The sequence below is a fragment of the Eulemur rufifrons genome, chromosome 16 (genome assembly GCF_041146395.1).
Source record: "Eulemur rufifrons isolate Redbay chromosome 16, OSU_ERuf_1, whole genome shotgun sequence".
NCBI classification, from domain to species: Eukaryota; Metazoa; Chordata; class Mammalia; order Primates; family Lemuridae; genus Eulemur; species Eulemur rufifrons.
In genome coordinates this window covers 19,861,099-19,877,399 of record NC_090998.1, presented here as the reverse complement: position 1 = coordinate 19,877,399, position 16,301 = coordinate 19,861,099, and the positions used below count along the sequence as shown (strand labels likewise).

Here is a 16,301-nt window from a genome sequence, read left to right as displayed (position 1 = left end):
AATGGAAAAACAAACACCACATGTACTAAATACTAGATTGGAACTAATTGATCATCACTATGTGCACATACGGAAGTAAAACTTCGATATGAGGGAAATCAAGTAGGTGGAAAGGGGGAGAAAGGGATGGGTAACTTCACACCTAACAGGTACAACGCACACTAACTGGGTGAAGGGCACACTTATAACTTTGACTCAAACTGTACAAAAGCAAATTATGTAACCAAAGTCTGTGTACCCCCATAAAATTCTGAAATAAAAAGAAAAAATTAAATAGGAATGGGCTAGTCACGTAGCTTCAAAATAACCTCCCCCAATACTTATTAATAATACCAAGGGGGAAAAAGAGTGTGGAGAAGCCAAAAAGACATAGCCTTAATCAAGAGATCAAAATAAATATCATCAGTAATGAGAAAAATATAAATCTTATACCATTTGATAAAATGCAATGAAAAGAACACAGCATCACTTCTGCAGTATATCTGCCAAAGAAGTATAATTTCAATCTAATCATGAAGAAGCATAAGACAAACCCAAATTGAGAAACATATTTCAAAACAACTATAGTCTTCAAAAACATTAAGGTCATGAAAGCAAAAGAAAGTCCATGACCTCTTCCAAACAGGATGCTAGAAGGATGTGACAGCTAAATGCAATATGTACTTTTGTACCAGATCCTTTGGTTTAAAAACATTATTTGAGCCATTGGAGAAACTTGAATGTGATTTAAAGATTAAATGGTAGTGATGTATCAATGTTAATTTCCTCATTATTGTGTTTATATTGTGGTTATGTAAGAGAATGCTCTTGTCTGGGACTTGGGTATGGTGGGCATCAATTCACACCTTACAAATGGTCCTGGAAAAGACTAATTCTCTTCATATTGTACTTGGAACTGTTCTGCAAATTTGGAATTCCCAGTACTTTTAAACCAGATTTTACTTATTTTTAATAACTACTTAGATATGGGCAAGGCTGAGAGGGAATCTAATAATAGCTCAATGAGAACTGTAGTTAATAGGAGAAATAGGAAAATTCATTCACACAGTTACAAGTTAAATAGTTGCTATATCCGCACCTTTGCAATTCCAGCCTTGCCCTCTCTTAACTCTGCCTTTGCAGACATTACAGGCAGGGTGGTCCCAGAACTGGATCATACCAGCACACAAGAGCTAGTTGTTAAATTTTCAGAAATTTTGTGAGGCACTTTTAAATACAGCCATATTTAAAAATCAAATTATATAAATCAATTATATTTTGTGAAAGATAAAGCTCAAAATTCACCACATCCAATTTTTTAGTACATGTCACTATTAACTATATTCTTGAGGTTACTGTTGTCTGTTGCATCCATGTGGTGCAAATGCTCTATAATGTTGTGCTACTTCTCCCTTCATCTTCTGGTTCAGTGACTTCACATTGGGAACTTGAAATTAGCAATGGTGGGAGCATTTGTAGAGTGGAATAGGCAAACACTGCAAATCATGGCTTGATTTACTGTGCATCGATTTCTGGACTTGAGACAGTGATGGAGAAATATTAATAATGCAGGTTAAACTTTAAAATGTGTTGTATCTGTAGCCATTATATTGTGAATGGCACAAAATATTTTTTCAGCCTTCAAAAACTAATATGCAGCTCAGCAAAAAAGTCACTTGCCTTACTAATGAACCTGTGAAGTTCCGACATATGTCTCCATTATATTTCACTTTCTTTTACTCATTAACAAAGGAAATCAACCAACATTTATGTCAGAGCTACACTCAGTCATTATTTGAAACCATAAGTTGGTTACAAATATAAGATTTTGGCAAAAATTTTAAAAAAGCATTTTGTGAGAATTAATTGACTATATAGAACTCACAGTAAGGAGTATTGTATATGCACATTTTTAAGAGACTATTTTTAAGAGCATTTTTAGGTTCACAGCACAGTCGTGCAGAAAGTATTAATACAAAGAGTTTCCATTTACCCCCCACTCCCAGGCATACATAGCCTCTCCATTATCAACGCCCCCTACCCGAGTGGTAAATTTGTTACAATGGATGAACCACATTGACACATCATCACCCAAGATACACAGTTTACATTAAGGTTCCCTCTTTGTGTTGTACATTCTGTGGGTTTTGACAAATGTATAGTAACATGTACTCATCATTGTAGTGTCATGCAGAATAGTTTCACAGCCTTAAAAGTCCTCTGTGCTCTGTCTGTTCATCCCTCACACTCCCCTCAATCCCTGGTAACCACTCATCCTTTTACTGGCTCCATAGTTTTGCTTTTTCCAGAATGTCACATAGTTGGAATCAGACAGTATGTAGCCTTCTCAGACTAGCCTTTTTCACTTAGTAATATGCATTTAAATTTCTTCTGTTTTTGTAGCTTGATAGCTCATTTTGTTTTAGTGCTGAATAGTAGTCCAGTGTCTGGATGTATCACAGCCTATTTGTCCATTCACCTACTGAAGGACACCTGGGTTGCTTCCAAGTTTCAGCAATTATGAATAAAGTTGTTATAAACACCAGTGTGCAGGTTTTTGTGTGCGCATTTTTTATTATTTGGAAATCGTATGCCATACGTTATGTCTATATCAAAATTTATAATAAATATATGTGCAGCTATATATTTATACATCAGTTTCTCAGTTCTTAAATACTCGCCAGCATGCACTGCTTACAGGCCATGGTAAATACGTTGGCTTTTCCTCTGAGTGAAATGGGAAGCTGCTGAAGGATTTTGAGCAGGAGAGTGACTGACATGTTTAAAGGATCACTCCAGTTGTGTTGAGTAGAGACCCTACCTGAATAGAAGCAGGGAGGAGGAGGCAGTTACCTAGGTGAGAAAAGTGGCTTGAGTGAATTCCTCCAGTGAGAGCTGATCTAGATGAGATTTCTAGAACATTTTTTCTTTCTCTCTGTTCCATTTCACTTGGATAACTCGTGCTTAGGGCATGTGAGGGTGATTCATTATATAGCTCCCCTCTTCCTTGCTCTACTTGGGAACAAAATGATAATTAAGATAGGAGTCAGCAATTAGAGAACCAAATATAACCTTTATTACAGATAGAGAGAGGTTAGGCTGGAGAATATACTTTAGTGTGAGAGCAAAAATGAGCATGCTAATTCCTTATCCTCTCATCTATGCCTTGGGACTGTGAGGGTGAGGGGAAACTTGCCCTTTCCCCTGAAAGTTTGCTGAAAAATCAACTCAAAATTAAGGCAAATTAATGAAAGAGGTTTATTTATTTGTGCATGGGGAGAATCAGAGTGATTACCCAATGGGATCCACATGTTTTTACACCTGCCTTTTGGAGGGGAGGGGGAGATGAGGAATATAGGTAATTCTGTTTAGTGGCAATAAATGTTGTTAGGGAGAATAAATAGATACGAGGGAGAATGAATGCACAAGGAGAAACAGATTGACTTGTAAATTAACCTGAGAGGCAGGTATTATGTTTACAATGATTTGGGCCAGGTCTGGTTGCATGCTTGATTTTCTTTCCTGCAATATAGTGAGATAAAGGAAAGGGAAGAGAAGGGAAGGGGAAGTCCATTATTCTTTTGATGGGTCAGTCCAGTTTATGCAGATAGAGGGAAAGCCCCTTCCAAATGCCTTTCTATTTCGAAGGACCTTTAATTCAAAATATTCTTTATACCAAGACTCATATTTTAGGGTGAGATTTCCTGAGCTCCTTCAGGATCTGAGGGTAAGTTAAGTCTGCAGAGTAGATACTCTTGCACAATGAACAGAGGAGAAAAAAACCACCTATGATTTTTTTTTCTTTTCTTTTTTTTTTTCATGAATCTAGAAAACAAGGATTTTATAGTATGGTATTGAAATAATCAAATTGTAGGAGATTTTTCTCTTTACTTTCTTCTTTTTCTCTTTTTTTATTAGAATTTTCCTTTTTTAGGTGATTTTGCACCCAGAGTTTCTATCCTCCACCAGCCCCTTATTACCCATGGACTATGAGGAGTTTGTACGAGGTTGTCATCTTGGAGTATTTCCGTCATACTATGAACCCTGGGGTTATACTCCAGGTATGTGACATGTATTGACTGTGGAATGTTTTGGATTTTTGTTTTATATGTATGTATATAATATTCAAAGGTGATGTGTAATTTCTACTTAGGTTTTGATTTTTCAGTCTGTTTTGAAAATGATTTTGGTTGGATCTATCTCAGGGGTCGATTTTATGCTTTGTAGATTCTGACCTAAGAATAAGGGCAAAGATTACATAGGAATTCCATATGAAGAGGAAGGACTTTTCTAATGTCTGCATTCTTGCCCAAGAATTTGAATATAGAATTTTAAATTCTACAACAATAGGATACTATAATCTTTACGATAGGAGTGACATGAGGACACTGTATCTTTTCTCGTAAGGTCTATTGTTCTCCATTTCGACAAGAATCATTTGCCAGCAGTTGTAAAAACATTAAAATTTCGTGAGAGAAATAGACAAAGGATTGTTACTTCTTGAAACATAACATAGAAAATGTATTTGTCTGTCTATGGCCATACCACCCTGAACGCGCCCGATCTCGTCTGATCTCGGAAGCTAAGCAGAGTCGGGCCTGGTTAGTACTTGGATGGGAGAAAATGTATTTGTCTAACGCCCCTAGCTATCTCCCTTGCAGTTCTAAAAATTGACATTGGTATCAATTTCACTTTTGCAAAGGTGGTGTCTTCTTACTTATGAAACGCCCCCATAAATATCTTAAATTGTTTGTAGGAGAGTATCTTTTGGGACACATAAAACACACATTTCACTGATGAACCTGACACTTTGTTATTGACCTTATTCCTGTTATTTCTGGTAAGCAACGCAGTTTACTATTTGAAGTGTCATGGATAGAGGAGCACAAAACCAAATGCATGAGTGACTGCAGCAATGTGGGAAATCATTTCTGTCAGGAAAAGAGAATGTGATAGAACCAGCAGCCGACTTTCCGCCCAAATAAATGTCATTTTATAGGGTAAAGTTAGACTTAACCTCCCAAAATGATAGGGGAGATATGTCTAATGTTTTAAAGTGAGGATCAAAGAAGATGTTATAAAAGATAAGTATTAATAGATAAGGAAAAGAGTTTGTGATATACTCTGCAGTGAATGAGTCATCCTGTGTTTCACAGTAACCAAAGGGAGTTGGTAGTGTTACAGCTCTTTTAGAATTTGTCTAGCAGGTTTTTCGGTCCTTACCAGAAAATCCTAAATAAAAAAAAAAAAAAAGAGAGTTGGTCACTGTTCACCTAACCTACTGTTACAGAAATAATGAGACTTCTGGTGGTATAAATTTGGAATTAACATATTAGATTTTTTTAGAATAATCTTTTTATATGATACTACGTCTAATTCACTCCAGAAAGTATTCATTAAGGTCTGTTCTGTGTTTTGAGAAAGATTAATGAATATAAGTACTTATTTTATTAAATTCATCCAGTGAACATATGCTAAATTTACATGGGTACCTGGAATTTTACTACGTAGGGTATTAACAGATGTTTAATAAACATTGAGGATCTGTGAATATTGATGGAGTTGGAGGGAATATTTTGTACACAAGTGTGTGAGAATTTTTGTAGAGACAATTTCTAGAATTTTCATCAGACTCTCAAAAGTGTTGATAACCCCTGTCCCACCTTTCTTCCCTCCACCAGCCCTAAAAAATTAGAGAACCATTGCTCTCTAGCTAAAGAGCTAAACCAAGATGATATATTTGCAGAGCAAGAGATAATTGTATTTATAAGTACATTTGTATTACTTCATGAGTAATGGGAAGATTTCCTTTTTTTCATCCATCTCCACTCACCAACCAAGAGTAATTCCATAATTAAATATAAATTCCTTGTTAAAAATGCAGACATCCTTACCAGGGACAGAGGCTCATGCCTGTAATCTTAGCACATTGGGAGGCTAAGGCAGGAGGATCACTTGAGGCCAGGACTTCAAGAGGAGCCTGGGCAAGAGCAAGACTCCATGTCTACAGAAAATAGAAAAATTAGCCAGGTGTGTTGGCATGTGCCTGTAGTCCCAGCTACTCAGGAAGCTGAGGCAGGAGGATGGTTTTTAATCAGGTGTTTGAGGTTATGGTGAGCTATGATGATACCACTGCACTAGCCTGGGCAACAGAGTGAGACCTAAGATTTTTTTAAAGACATATCAGTTATTTTCTGGAAAACAAGTTTTGACTAAAAGGTAAGGGAGGACTGAGAGAGTTCATTGAGCTCCCGAGAAAAGTGACAGTAATATGTGCCAAGGGAGATTTATATAGAGGGAGAAGTTGTTCATGTCCAAAATACATTGAACCTACCCCATAAACTTCCCAAGTAATTAAAGACAGGCTAGAATGGAGCAAAACACAAAACCAGCTGGGGTTGGAGAGGCAGTAGAGAGTGGCAGTTCTGAGCAAGAACTCTGCAGCTGGGCGCGTGGCTTCAAACCCCAGCTCTACCACGAACCCTGGCTTTGTGAAGTTGGGCAAGTTATTTAACTTCTCTGTGCCTCAGTTTTCTCACCTGTAAGGTGGGGATAATGATAGCCCAACTTCAGGGTTGTTGAGAAGATTAAATAAGTAATGAGACATGGAAAGAGCTTAGTCAGTGCCTGACACAAAGTAAACATTGCTATGATTAGGGGGACTAGGGCTTTTTCCTCCTCTGCATGCATATGAAGATACAGGAGTTGCCACGTTTTTGTCTATTTCTCTTGGCAGCTGAATGCACTGTGATGGGTATCCCCAGTGTGACAACAAACCTCTCCGGCTTTGGCTGTTTCATGCAGGAGCACGTAGCCGATCCTACTGCTTACGGTGAGGTTTTTCATCATTAACCCAACCCTGGGCGACACGACCTCTAACCAGACAAAGCACTGGCTCTTCACAGAGCCTAACTCTAAAGCTACCCTGATAATGTTTATACTTCTTGTATAATTAAAAGTATATTTAATTATGTGGTCCATAGATAGCATAAGAATGCTATTAATATTAAATCTATTGCCCAAAAGACAAACTGCAAAAAGAATGCAAAACCTGGACAAACATTTCTCCCTCCCTTTTTTTATGAACTCTGATTTGGCCCTCTACTTCCTAGAAGTGATATTACAATAACCATGGTCTTAGAATACACATATTGGTCATTATATAGAGAGTACATGTATTATTATTATTAAAAGTCAAGTTAGCAAAATTCACGTAAGTTTTTTAAGATAGCAGGAGAATTTGCATATCACCATCTCTCTGTCCGTGTTGCCTAGCAGCAAGAAGAGTTGGAATGGGATGGATTCCCTGCCTACACATCGCTGGTTCCCTGGGTCTTTTACACTTGCACTGTCACTGTTCTCTTTCCGTGGGCTAGAGCTGTGCTTTTTAGCCATGGCTACACACTGGTGACATTAGGGACCCTAAAAAGCACTGATACCCACGTAGAGTCTGTAGCTCCGTGAAGAATCGCCGATACAGTGTACCCCCAGACTGCCAGATTTTTTCAGCAAGATCCACTTTGTTAGCTGTGTGTAGGTGATGGTTGTAAACTGTTAGAAGGTCACAGAAGAAATAAAGCCTTAGAACGGACAAGATAACGTGGAGGCAATAGCTGACACAGGGAGTGGATGATGCAAACCGTCTTTGGTGGAATCAAAGAGACAATGAAGAATAGAAGAAACGTTTGAGATTAGCCCTGCTTTTACCTGTGCTCTGGCTTTTGTGCTCTTCAGGTATTTACATTGTTGACAGGCGGTTCCGCTCTCCTGATGATTCTTGCAATCAGCTGACTAAGTTTCTCTATGGATTTTGCAAACAGTCACGCCGCCAAAGAATTATCCAGAGGAACCGAACTGAGAGGCTCTCAGATCTGCTGGATTGGAGATACTTAGGCAGAGTAAGGAAGTTTTTGATAAATACAGAGGATTACTTTAAAAATTCCACTGGACTCGATAAAAGTGCTGTTTCTTGTCATAACCTGTAAAGTCAATTCAAAATCATAATTGTTAAAATCTCAGTGTTTTCATGTACTTTTTAAACTTAATATGAGTTTGCAAAGTCCTAAACCCAATTCTTCATGTTTAGTTTCAGTTCATCCATAATAGCGAGTTCCTCAGGATCTGGCACTAATTTTTCTAGTTATTCTGTTGTCAATGCTTAATGTGATGCATTACAGGTATGCAGAAACATTTTATGAAGTTGATGAAAATATCAAGAGAAAAGTCCCTACTTGGTTTCACTCCAGGGAGATAATGTGGTCGTATTCTTCAACTGCAGTGGGGAGTGGGGATAATATTGTTCCTCAAAGTGACAAGTACAGGAAATACCTCCTTTCAATAGTGCAATAGGTTTATAACCCCCCAGATGTTCCCATAGCTTAGCACTGGATGATTTAGTAATAAATTAATCTTCTTTTCCTTCACTTAATGTATCTGCTTGCATATTGCTGAGCTTGCCTGGCTGAATGATGGTAGATGCTGCCGCAGGCTGAGCACACTAATGCCTGTGCTCATTGCAATCTAGATGATTAATTTTATTATCTTCATTTTATAATGGAGGCAGAAAGACAAGCCAATCAGAAGTTATGTTTCTTACCTAAGGTCTGAAGCAGGATTTATATTTAATTTGTCTGACTATTCAGACCCCATGTTTTTTCCATGCCTTACTGCTTCCCTGTGGAATGAAACCAGCATTTTCATTCACCTTAGAGCTCACCTCAGAGCTCAGTATGGCCAGTATGGCTGTTCTCTCCCTGCTTTTCATAGTATTCTTTTTTTTTTTTTTTTGCGCCTATGCATTGAAAAATAATAAGACTACTAACTGCCACTTATTTCCTGATCTTGAAATTAGAGTAAATATATTCTGCCACTTAAAAAAATATAGATATTTCACCTGAAGTCCCAGTTACTCAGGAGGCTGAAGCAGGAAAACCGCTTGGGCCCAAGAATTTGAGGTTGCAGTGAGCTATGATGACACCACTGCACTCTAACCCAGGCAACAGAGCAAGATCTTGTCTCATAAAAACAAAAAATAAAAAATAAAAAAATACCTATTTCAGAACTTGGAGAATAAAGCCATATAATAACTCTTTTGTTTTTTAACCTATGGATTGGCTTTCTACCAATAGTATTACCAGCATGCCCGGCACCTGACATTAAGCAGAGCTTTTCCAGATAAATTCCACGTGGAACTCATATCACCACCAACGGTAAATATTTAATATATTCTTTATTTGTTTTGAAAGCAAAATTTCTTATGTATGACAAGTTCTAACAATACTTTTTACTTTGGAAGTCACTAAGTACACAAGCTGTTATACTTTTTCATGGTGTTGAGTCAAAGCAAAGAACCTGCAAATTAGACTATCTAAAAGCCCTTGATTCAGAGTTAGCCTTATGTATAGAAAAAGTAGACAGGTCATTCCTGCCATTGGAGAAGCACCTCCAAATGAAAACTCTCTCTGCCTAAATGCTTGAAAAGGCTGTGTTAGATATCCATTCTTCTGGGAGCTGTTCAAAAATAAACTGGGCTGCTTTAACAGAAAGTGAATTTGCTATCCCAGGAAGTGATTAAATATAGCATGACCACTTGGCAAGAGTAAAATAGGGTAACTTCAAGCACCACAGGGAGAATTGGACTAGATGAGCATTTATGTTCCATTCAGGAGTGCCTACCAGGGAGTCTTCTTCTGAAGTCCAACTAGACATTTATGTTCATGAGACTACCATAGGTCACATTTGCCATCGGATTCACTTACAAGGGGAGAAGACCTGAATACGGCTTAAAGTAGGGTAGCATCAGTCATTTCTCTTTAGTGGGATTAGTCCTTGCAGCAGCCTACACAGCAGTCCAAGAGCTAAACTTCTCTAGCCTCTCACCCACCAAGTGACAGCTTAGGTACAAGGAGATAAGACTCATACCATTGGGTCTGAGATCCCCCTTAGCTTAGTAGCTCCAAGCCTTACAGGTGCCAATATCTCATGTAAATCTCCACAAATAAGCTTCCATGCTTCTAGAAAGAAATATGCCTGATTATAAGAATCATCATATTAAGAGATTCCCCAAAACTCTGGCTCCCCATCAAGTATTTATAGATCCTTCAAGTTCAGATGTAATTTCTCAATTAGGGCTCACTTTTTCCATACAGAATTTTGTCTAATAACACAACTTATTTTCTGCCTATATCAGGTTTCCAGAGGAATGGGGATCTATTAACAGAAAGTTAACCCAAGGAAAAATTTGCCCTAGAGAAGGTGAAAGGGTTTTCTTTATCCCCCAATCCATAAATTCCAACTCCCATGTTTATGATTCTACCATTCAGAGAGTTGATTGCTTAGCTTAGAGCTGCTCACTCCACTTGATGATAATTCAGCAATATGCATCCATTTGTCTGCTTATCAACTTATTTATCTACTTATCATATCTAATAAGTATTGAGCACTTTCTGAAGCAGGTCCTCAGTGCAGGACTCAGCTCTTTTTTTTTTTTTTTTTTAAATATTGCTTACAGGTAATGTATTTGAACCTTAAAATGACTGTACATGTATGACATGATAATAATATATAAAACAGTTGAAATACAAAGTGACAAATATCTAAAACACTTTCATACGTCTATCTTCCCATTCGACCACATGCTCTCCTAGAGGGCAGGGATCATGTTTTTCTTCTTGTTTCTTTAGTGGTTTCAGGGTGCCTGCTACATAGTTGGTGCTCAGCATGTGTTTATCAAACAAGTTAGTAACCTTAAGTAGAAGAGCAATTTGATTAAAACCTAGTGATGTTTTCTCATTAACTGAAATAATAGCAACCGGTAGAATTTTAGGGTCAGCGAAATGGCCTGGATTCCAGAATGCCTTCTGTCGGTGGCTTTCCATGGCATGTCCAGGCTGCCCATATCCTGCAACTTTGTGAAGAAAATCTCATAGAGACAGAGACTGACAATCTCAGCAATGTAACAGGGCAGTTGAGTTGAAAGGATCTGGAGCCATCACAGACCTGGTGCAAATCTTTGCTCTACCACTGAGTGTTGTATGACATTGTGCAAGTCATTTGGCCTTTCTAACCCTCAATTGTCTTCTGTAGGAACAAATTTATCTAAGTGTTGTTAAAAGACTAAATGAGATAACATCTATATAGCATCTGGCATACTTCAGTGCTTAATAAAGGATAGCTGTGGGCCAGGCGAGGTGTCTTACGCCTATAATCCTAGCACTTTGGGAGGCCGAGGCAGGAGGATCATTTGAGCTCAGGAGTTTGAGACCAGCCCGAGCAAGAGCAAGACCCCGACTCTACTAAAAATAGAAAGAAATGATCTGGACAGCTAAAAATATACATAGAAAAAAAATTAGCCGGGCATGGTGGCACATGCCTGTAGTCCCAGCTACTAGGGAGGCTGAGGCAGAAGGATTGCTTAAGCCCAGGAGTTGGAGGTTGCTGTGAGCTATGCTGATGCCACGGCACTCTAGCCAGGGCAAAAGAGCAAGACTCCGTCTCTGAAAAAAAAAAAAAAAAAAAAGGATAGCTGTGTATTTAACGAATATTTCTTGAGCTTGGTGGTACCAAAATCAAAATGAACCAAAGTTTAATAGCATCAAAACAGACCACAAAAGATATCTAACACTTTTTTTTATTGAATGGGCATGCACAGTGTTTACATTACTGAAAACCAAGAAATCATTATAACATTTGTGTCTTATTTTTGTCTTTGGCAGACGGAAGGATTTAAATATCCCAGGCCTTCCTCAGTGCCACCTTCTCCTTCAGGGTCTCAGACCTCCAGCCCTCAGAGCAGTGATGTGGAAGATGAAACAGATGATGAGAGATACGATGAGGAAGAGGAGGCTGAAAGGGACCGGTTAAATATTAAGTCACCATTTTCTCTGAGCCATATTCCTCGTGGGAAGAAAAAGCTGCATGGTGAATACAAGAACTGAATTCCACACGTGCTGAGCAGAGCTAGTTTTGTAAGAACAGAGTAAGAATGATTATTTAAAAGAATGAAAATACTACAGATTTCATTTTCTTCTTCTAAATATTCCAATGGAATTTATTCTATGCCTAAAAAGTGGAAAAGATTAAGTAAATGGCAATTTTGTAATTTAGAATAAAATCCAAGTTATTCTTCCCACCTCATGTTTCCCCAGTAAATTTAAGTATAAAGAGGAGAATTAGTTAAAGGGGGAAGACTGGGTGTGTTTTTAAAAATGGTTAATTCAGGCTGGGCGTGGTGGCTCATGCCTGTAATCCTAGCACTCTGGGAGGCCAAGGCGGGTGGATCGTTCAAGGTCAGGAGTTCGAGACCAGCCTGAGCAAGGGCGAGATCCCGTCTCTACTAAAAATAGAAAGAAATTAGCCAAACAGCTAAAAATAGAGAAAATTAGCCGGGCATGGTGGTGTGTGCCTATAGTCTCAGCTACTCGGGAGGCAGAGGCAGGAGGATCGCTTGAGCCCAGGAGTTTGAGGTTGCTGTGAGCTAGGCTGATGCCACAGCACTCTAGCCTGGGCAACAGAGTGAGACTCTGTCTCAAAAAAAAAAAAAAAAAAAAAAAAAAAGAATGGTTAATTCAAGCAATAAGGATTTTCTCTTATTAGTGTTTATTTTAAAATTATTATCACAATCCTTTGCTTGGTATTTATACAGCTTCTGTACCCCACCACATAAGTCTCTCATTTCCCCAACCCAAAATCCTGATCTTAGCCATGAATGTATACTACCTACATATTTTAAATAACTAAGTTCTTTATTGGTTATTTTCACTTTTCTCATGCATCAGAACCTAATATCTAGCTTTACAAAGACAAAATTCATAAACAAATAGCTGTCTTAGATCCAGATCTTGATGTATATTAATGCATATTTATGTCACTTTTGAAATCTAGAATTCATGCCCAAACTAATGATAAATAGATGTTACCATCTGCACTGTACCATCTTACTGTAACCAGTTTTCTATTGTTTAAATGGAAGGACTTTTTGAAAATTTGGTCAATCTTCCATAGATGATAAATGGTTAAATCCAAAAGAATAAATACGTCAATATTTAATAATTTAACTTTTGTTGATAATGTCTTGTTTAAAAATCTTTTAGACATCTAAATAACATGTGCAAAGCACCTGTCATGAATAGTGCCTAGTGAAGAATAACATTTCAAACTATCTTTTACAAATAATTAGTGGGGAAAAAGAGAGCATCTATTTAGTTATAATGACAGTGTCTTTAACATATTCTGTGATGTGCTTAGAGACATAGTGGAATGATTACAATTAAGCAGATTTATGTTTTAAATGTAAATCTAAATTGGCAAAAAACAAAACCACATTCACTCTTGGATTGCTTTTATTGTATCTAAGTAGTCATTCATTGTAAGTTCTATCTAGCTCACAGTAAATACTTTGATTAATGTATCAGTTGGCTTTGGTCTGAAAAGGCTCTAAAAAGGTTTTGGTCTTGTCAGTGCTGGATTGTTGATGGCAACAGTGGAAGAGTAACAACAATATGTCAGATGGTACAAGACCAGTGGAAAACTAATCAAGCTCCCCTGTTGCCCCATTAGCTAGGAAAAGTTGAAGACTGTTGGATACAACCATTAATCAGACCAAAATGGAAGATTGTTGTAAATTCACCTTATTTGGAGGTTCAGGAAAAGGGAAATAAATTGCTTAAAACTTAACCCTTGAAAAATACTCTGTGGATTTTGCACAATTAACTCAGCATCCGCAGAGCAATTAGAAATACTCTGCAATGGAGAGCAGAGAAATGCTAGATGAATTTATATTGCAGGTCCATTTTCTGAAGTGCCAGAAAGATCTCATGATAAAAGAGGGGTTCATGTTACAATAACCATGAAAATGTATCACTAGTAAAGTCACATAATGTGTGTATGCAAATGATACTCTTGATTGGTAATTGGCTGGTCTGTTAGCGTGAGCTATACAGTAAAAATATCTCATTTAAATTTAAAATGTAAGTGCTTTTTGCTCAATGAAAGAATAGTTCTATTACGAGACATGAGCGCAAATGATAGTGCATATGAAAATTAACTGACTTTTCAAACATCTGGTTTTGAGTGGCATGTGTAAGAGTCAGTTTCTACCCTGTGCTTGGCGTCCTATTTAGACAGATGCTGCCACTTGACTCCATCCTCTGCTCAGGTCACTTATTTATCTTTTTCCCAAGACCGACAAAGCCTAATGAGGAGAAACAAATATGATTGTTAGATGACTCTGTATCTAGCACAGTGCCCTGTACATAAATAAATAGTTGCATAAATAAATGGTCTTACTGGGAGAAATACAGGTACAAAAAATGATTCTTTGAAAGAATGTATGTGTTCATAAATTGGAGGACAGGAACTATAGAAAACAGTGTGTGGTGCCTGATTAGCTGACAGCAAGACTTTTCTTAAGGATTGTACCACCTGCTGTGGTCTGAATGTTCACATACGGGTGCTCCACCACTTATGATAGGGTTACGTCTGGATAATTTCAATTTATGATGGTTCTGTCTGGATGTGGCCCCATCGTTAAGTCAAAGAGCATACTGAAGGTGTATTGCTCTCACACCATTATTAAGTCAAAAAATCCTAAATTTAACCATTCTATGATAAATCGAGGAACATCTGTATTGAAATCCTAATCCCCAATGAGATGGTATCCACAAAGGAGGTGGGGCCTTTGGGAGATGATTTAGATCCTGAGGGCTCTTTAGTGCCCGTATAAAAAAGGCCCCAGAGAGCTGCTCACCCCTTCCACCATGTGAGGACATGGTGAGAAAGAGCCATCTGTGGGAAAATGGGCCCTCGCTAGACACCGATTCTGCCAACACCTTGATCTTGAACTCCCCAGGCTCCAGAACTGTGAAAAATAAATTTCTGTTGTTTATAAGCCACCCAGTTTACGGTATTTTGTTTTAGCAGCCTGAGGAGACCAAGATACCACCCTTCCTCCATGATAAGTGTTAGAGTGAACAGAGAGATGAGAGTATGAAATGTCATAAGTGCTATACTAATAGTTTTCCAGGGTACAAGGAGAACTCAGAAGAGAGACTGGTCAAGTCAACTTAGGGAGATCCAAAGAGGCTTCACAGGATGAACCCAAATTTCTCTGAAGTACTGTGGGTGATACAATTACCCATCTCACATGGTGGTCATGAGGATCAAACCGAATTAGAAGTGAACTCTTCCTAAAGGAATTTACAGTCCAGTATGAAGAGACTGGACTGTATGAAGTTCTATTACCAACCTCCCTTTCTCCTGAGGCCAAGCTAAAATAATGTAACTCAAGGTTGACAGGGACCGGGCGTGGTGGCTCATGCCTGTAGTCCTAGCACTCTGGGAGGCCGAGGCGGGAGGATCGTTTGAGCTCAGGAGTTCGAGACCAGCCTGAGCAAGAGCAAGACCCCCGTCTCTACTAAAAAAATAGAAAGAAATTACATGGACAACTAAAAATATATGTAGAAAAAATTAGCCAGGCATGGTGGCACATGCCTGTAGTCCCAGCTACTTGGGAAGCTGAGCCAGGAGGATTGCTTGAGCCCAGGAGTTTGAGGTTGCTGTGAGCTAGGCTGATGCCACGGCACTCTAGCCCAGGCAACAGAGTGAGACTCTGTCTCAAAAAAAAAAAAAAAAAAAAATTTAAAAAGAAAAAGGTTGACAGGACATACATTTTCATTTCTCATAACTGGGTAAAGAAGAAATGGGAGCCGGAGGCTGATTTGAACAAGCCAGGGCCCCTTTGTCCTTTTCTCTCCTCTCAGAATCACAGTGGTGGTGTGGGGAAAGGGGAGGCATCTACCTGGAAACCCAGGAAGACAAAGAATAATTGACAGCCCTGGATGGAGGCCAGATAGCCACAGGGGAGGCTGGACACAGAGGACAGGTAGGAACAGAAAGTGGCTGGAAGTCTCACCTGGAGGCCAGGAGGTATTCTAGTACCACAGAAATTTCCCAATTTTAAAACACAAGCCATACAGTGGGAAAGCTTTTTGATCTATGATCACTTATATAAAAATATAGGAATAAAGAGAATTGGAAAGACATCCAAAGATAGTTGAAAAGCAAACTGGGGAGAGGGATCCTTTAACAGTACATTTGTATGGCAACACATTCAAGAAATTCTAGTACTTATAGTACTTGGAGCTATATTTTAACAGCCATTGGTCATTTAGACAGCTTTTTAAAATATTTAGTACGAAATACTTGAGATTGTTCTGGGTAATTGTGGGAAGAATTATTTCATAAGATAGATGTTAAAAGTGTTCTTAGAATAAACACAGTATTTAAGCAGCCAATATATACAAATTTATGTCTGATGAGTAAAT

General features: G+C 38.3%; 1 protein-coding gene and 1 non-coding gene across 3 annotated transcripts in view; both read left to right on the top strand.

The window, feature by feature from the left end:
* Window positions 1–16,246, top strand: part of GYS2 (glycogen synthase 2) — a 62,924-nt gene extending 46,678 nt beyond the window's left edge. For both annotated transcript variants that reach the window (XM_069491218.1, XM_069491217.1), the window contains 5 exons: window positions 3,914–4,040; window positions 6,716–6,811; window positions 7,714–7,877; window positions 9,108–9,188; window positions 11,694–16,246. In XM_069491218.1, the coding sequence (XP_069347319.1) occupies window positions 3,914–4,040; window positions 6,716–6,811; window positions 7,714–7,877; window positions 9,108–9,188; window positions 11,694–11,915 (690 nt within the window). In that variant the 3' untranslated portion in view covers window positions 11,916–16,246. The remainder of the gene's footprint in view (window positions 1–3,913; window positions 4,041–6,715; window positions 6,812–7,713; window positions 7,878–9,107; window positions 9,189–11,693) is intronic.
* Window positions 5,153–5,215, top strand: LOC138397748 (U7 small nuclear RNA). Its single transcript, XR_011235862.1, has one exon. It is a non-coding gene; the product is annotated as a U7 small nuclear RNA (small nuclear RNA).
* Window positions 16,247–16,301: the final 55 nt, after the last annotated feature.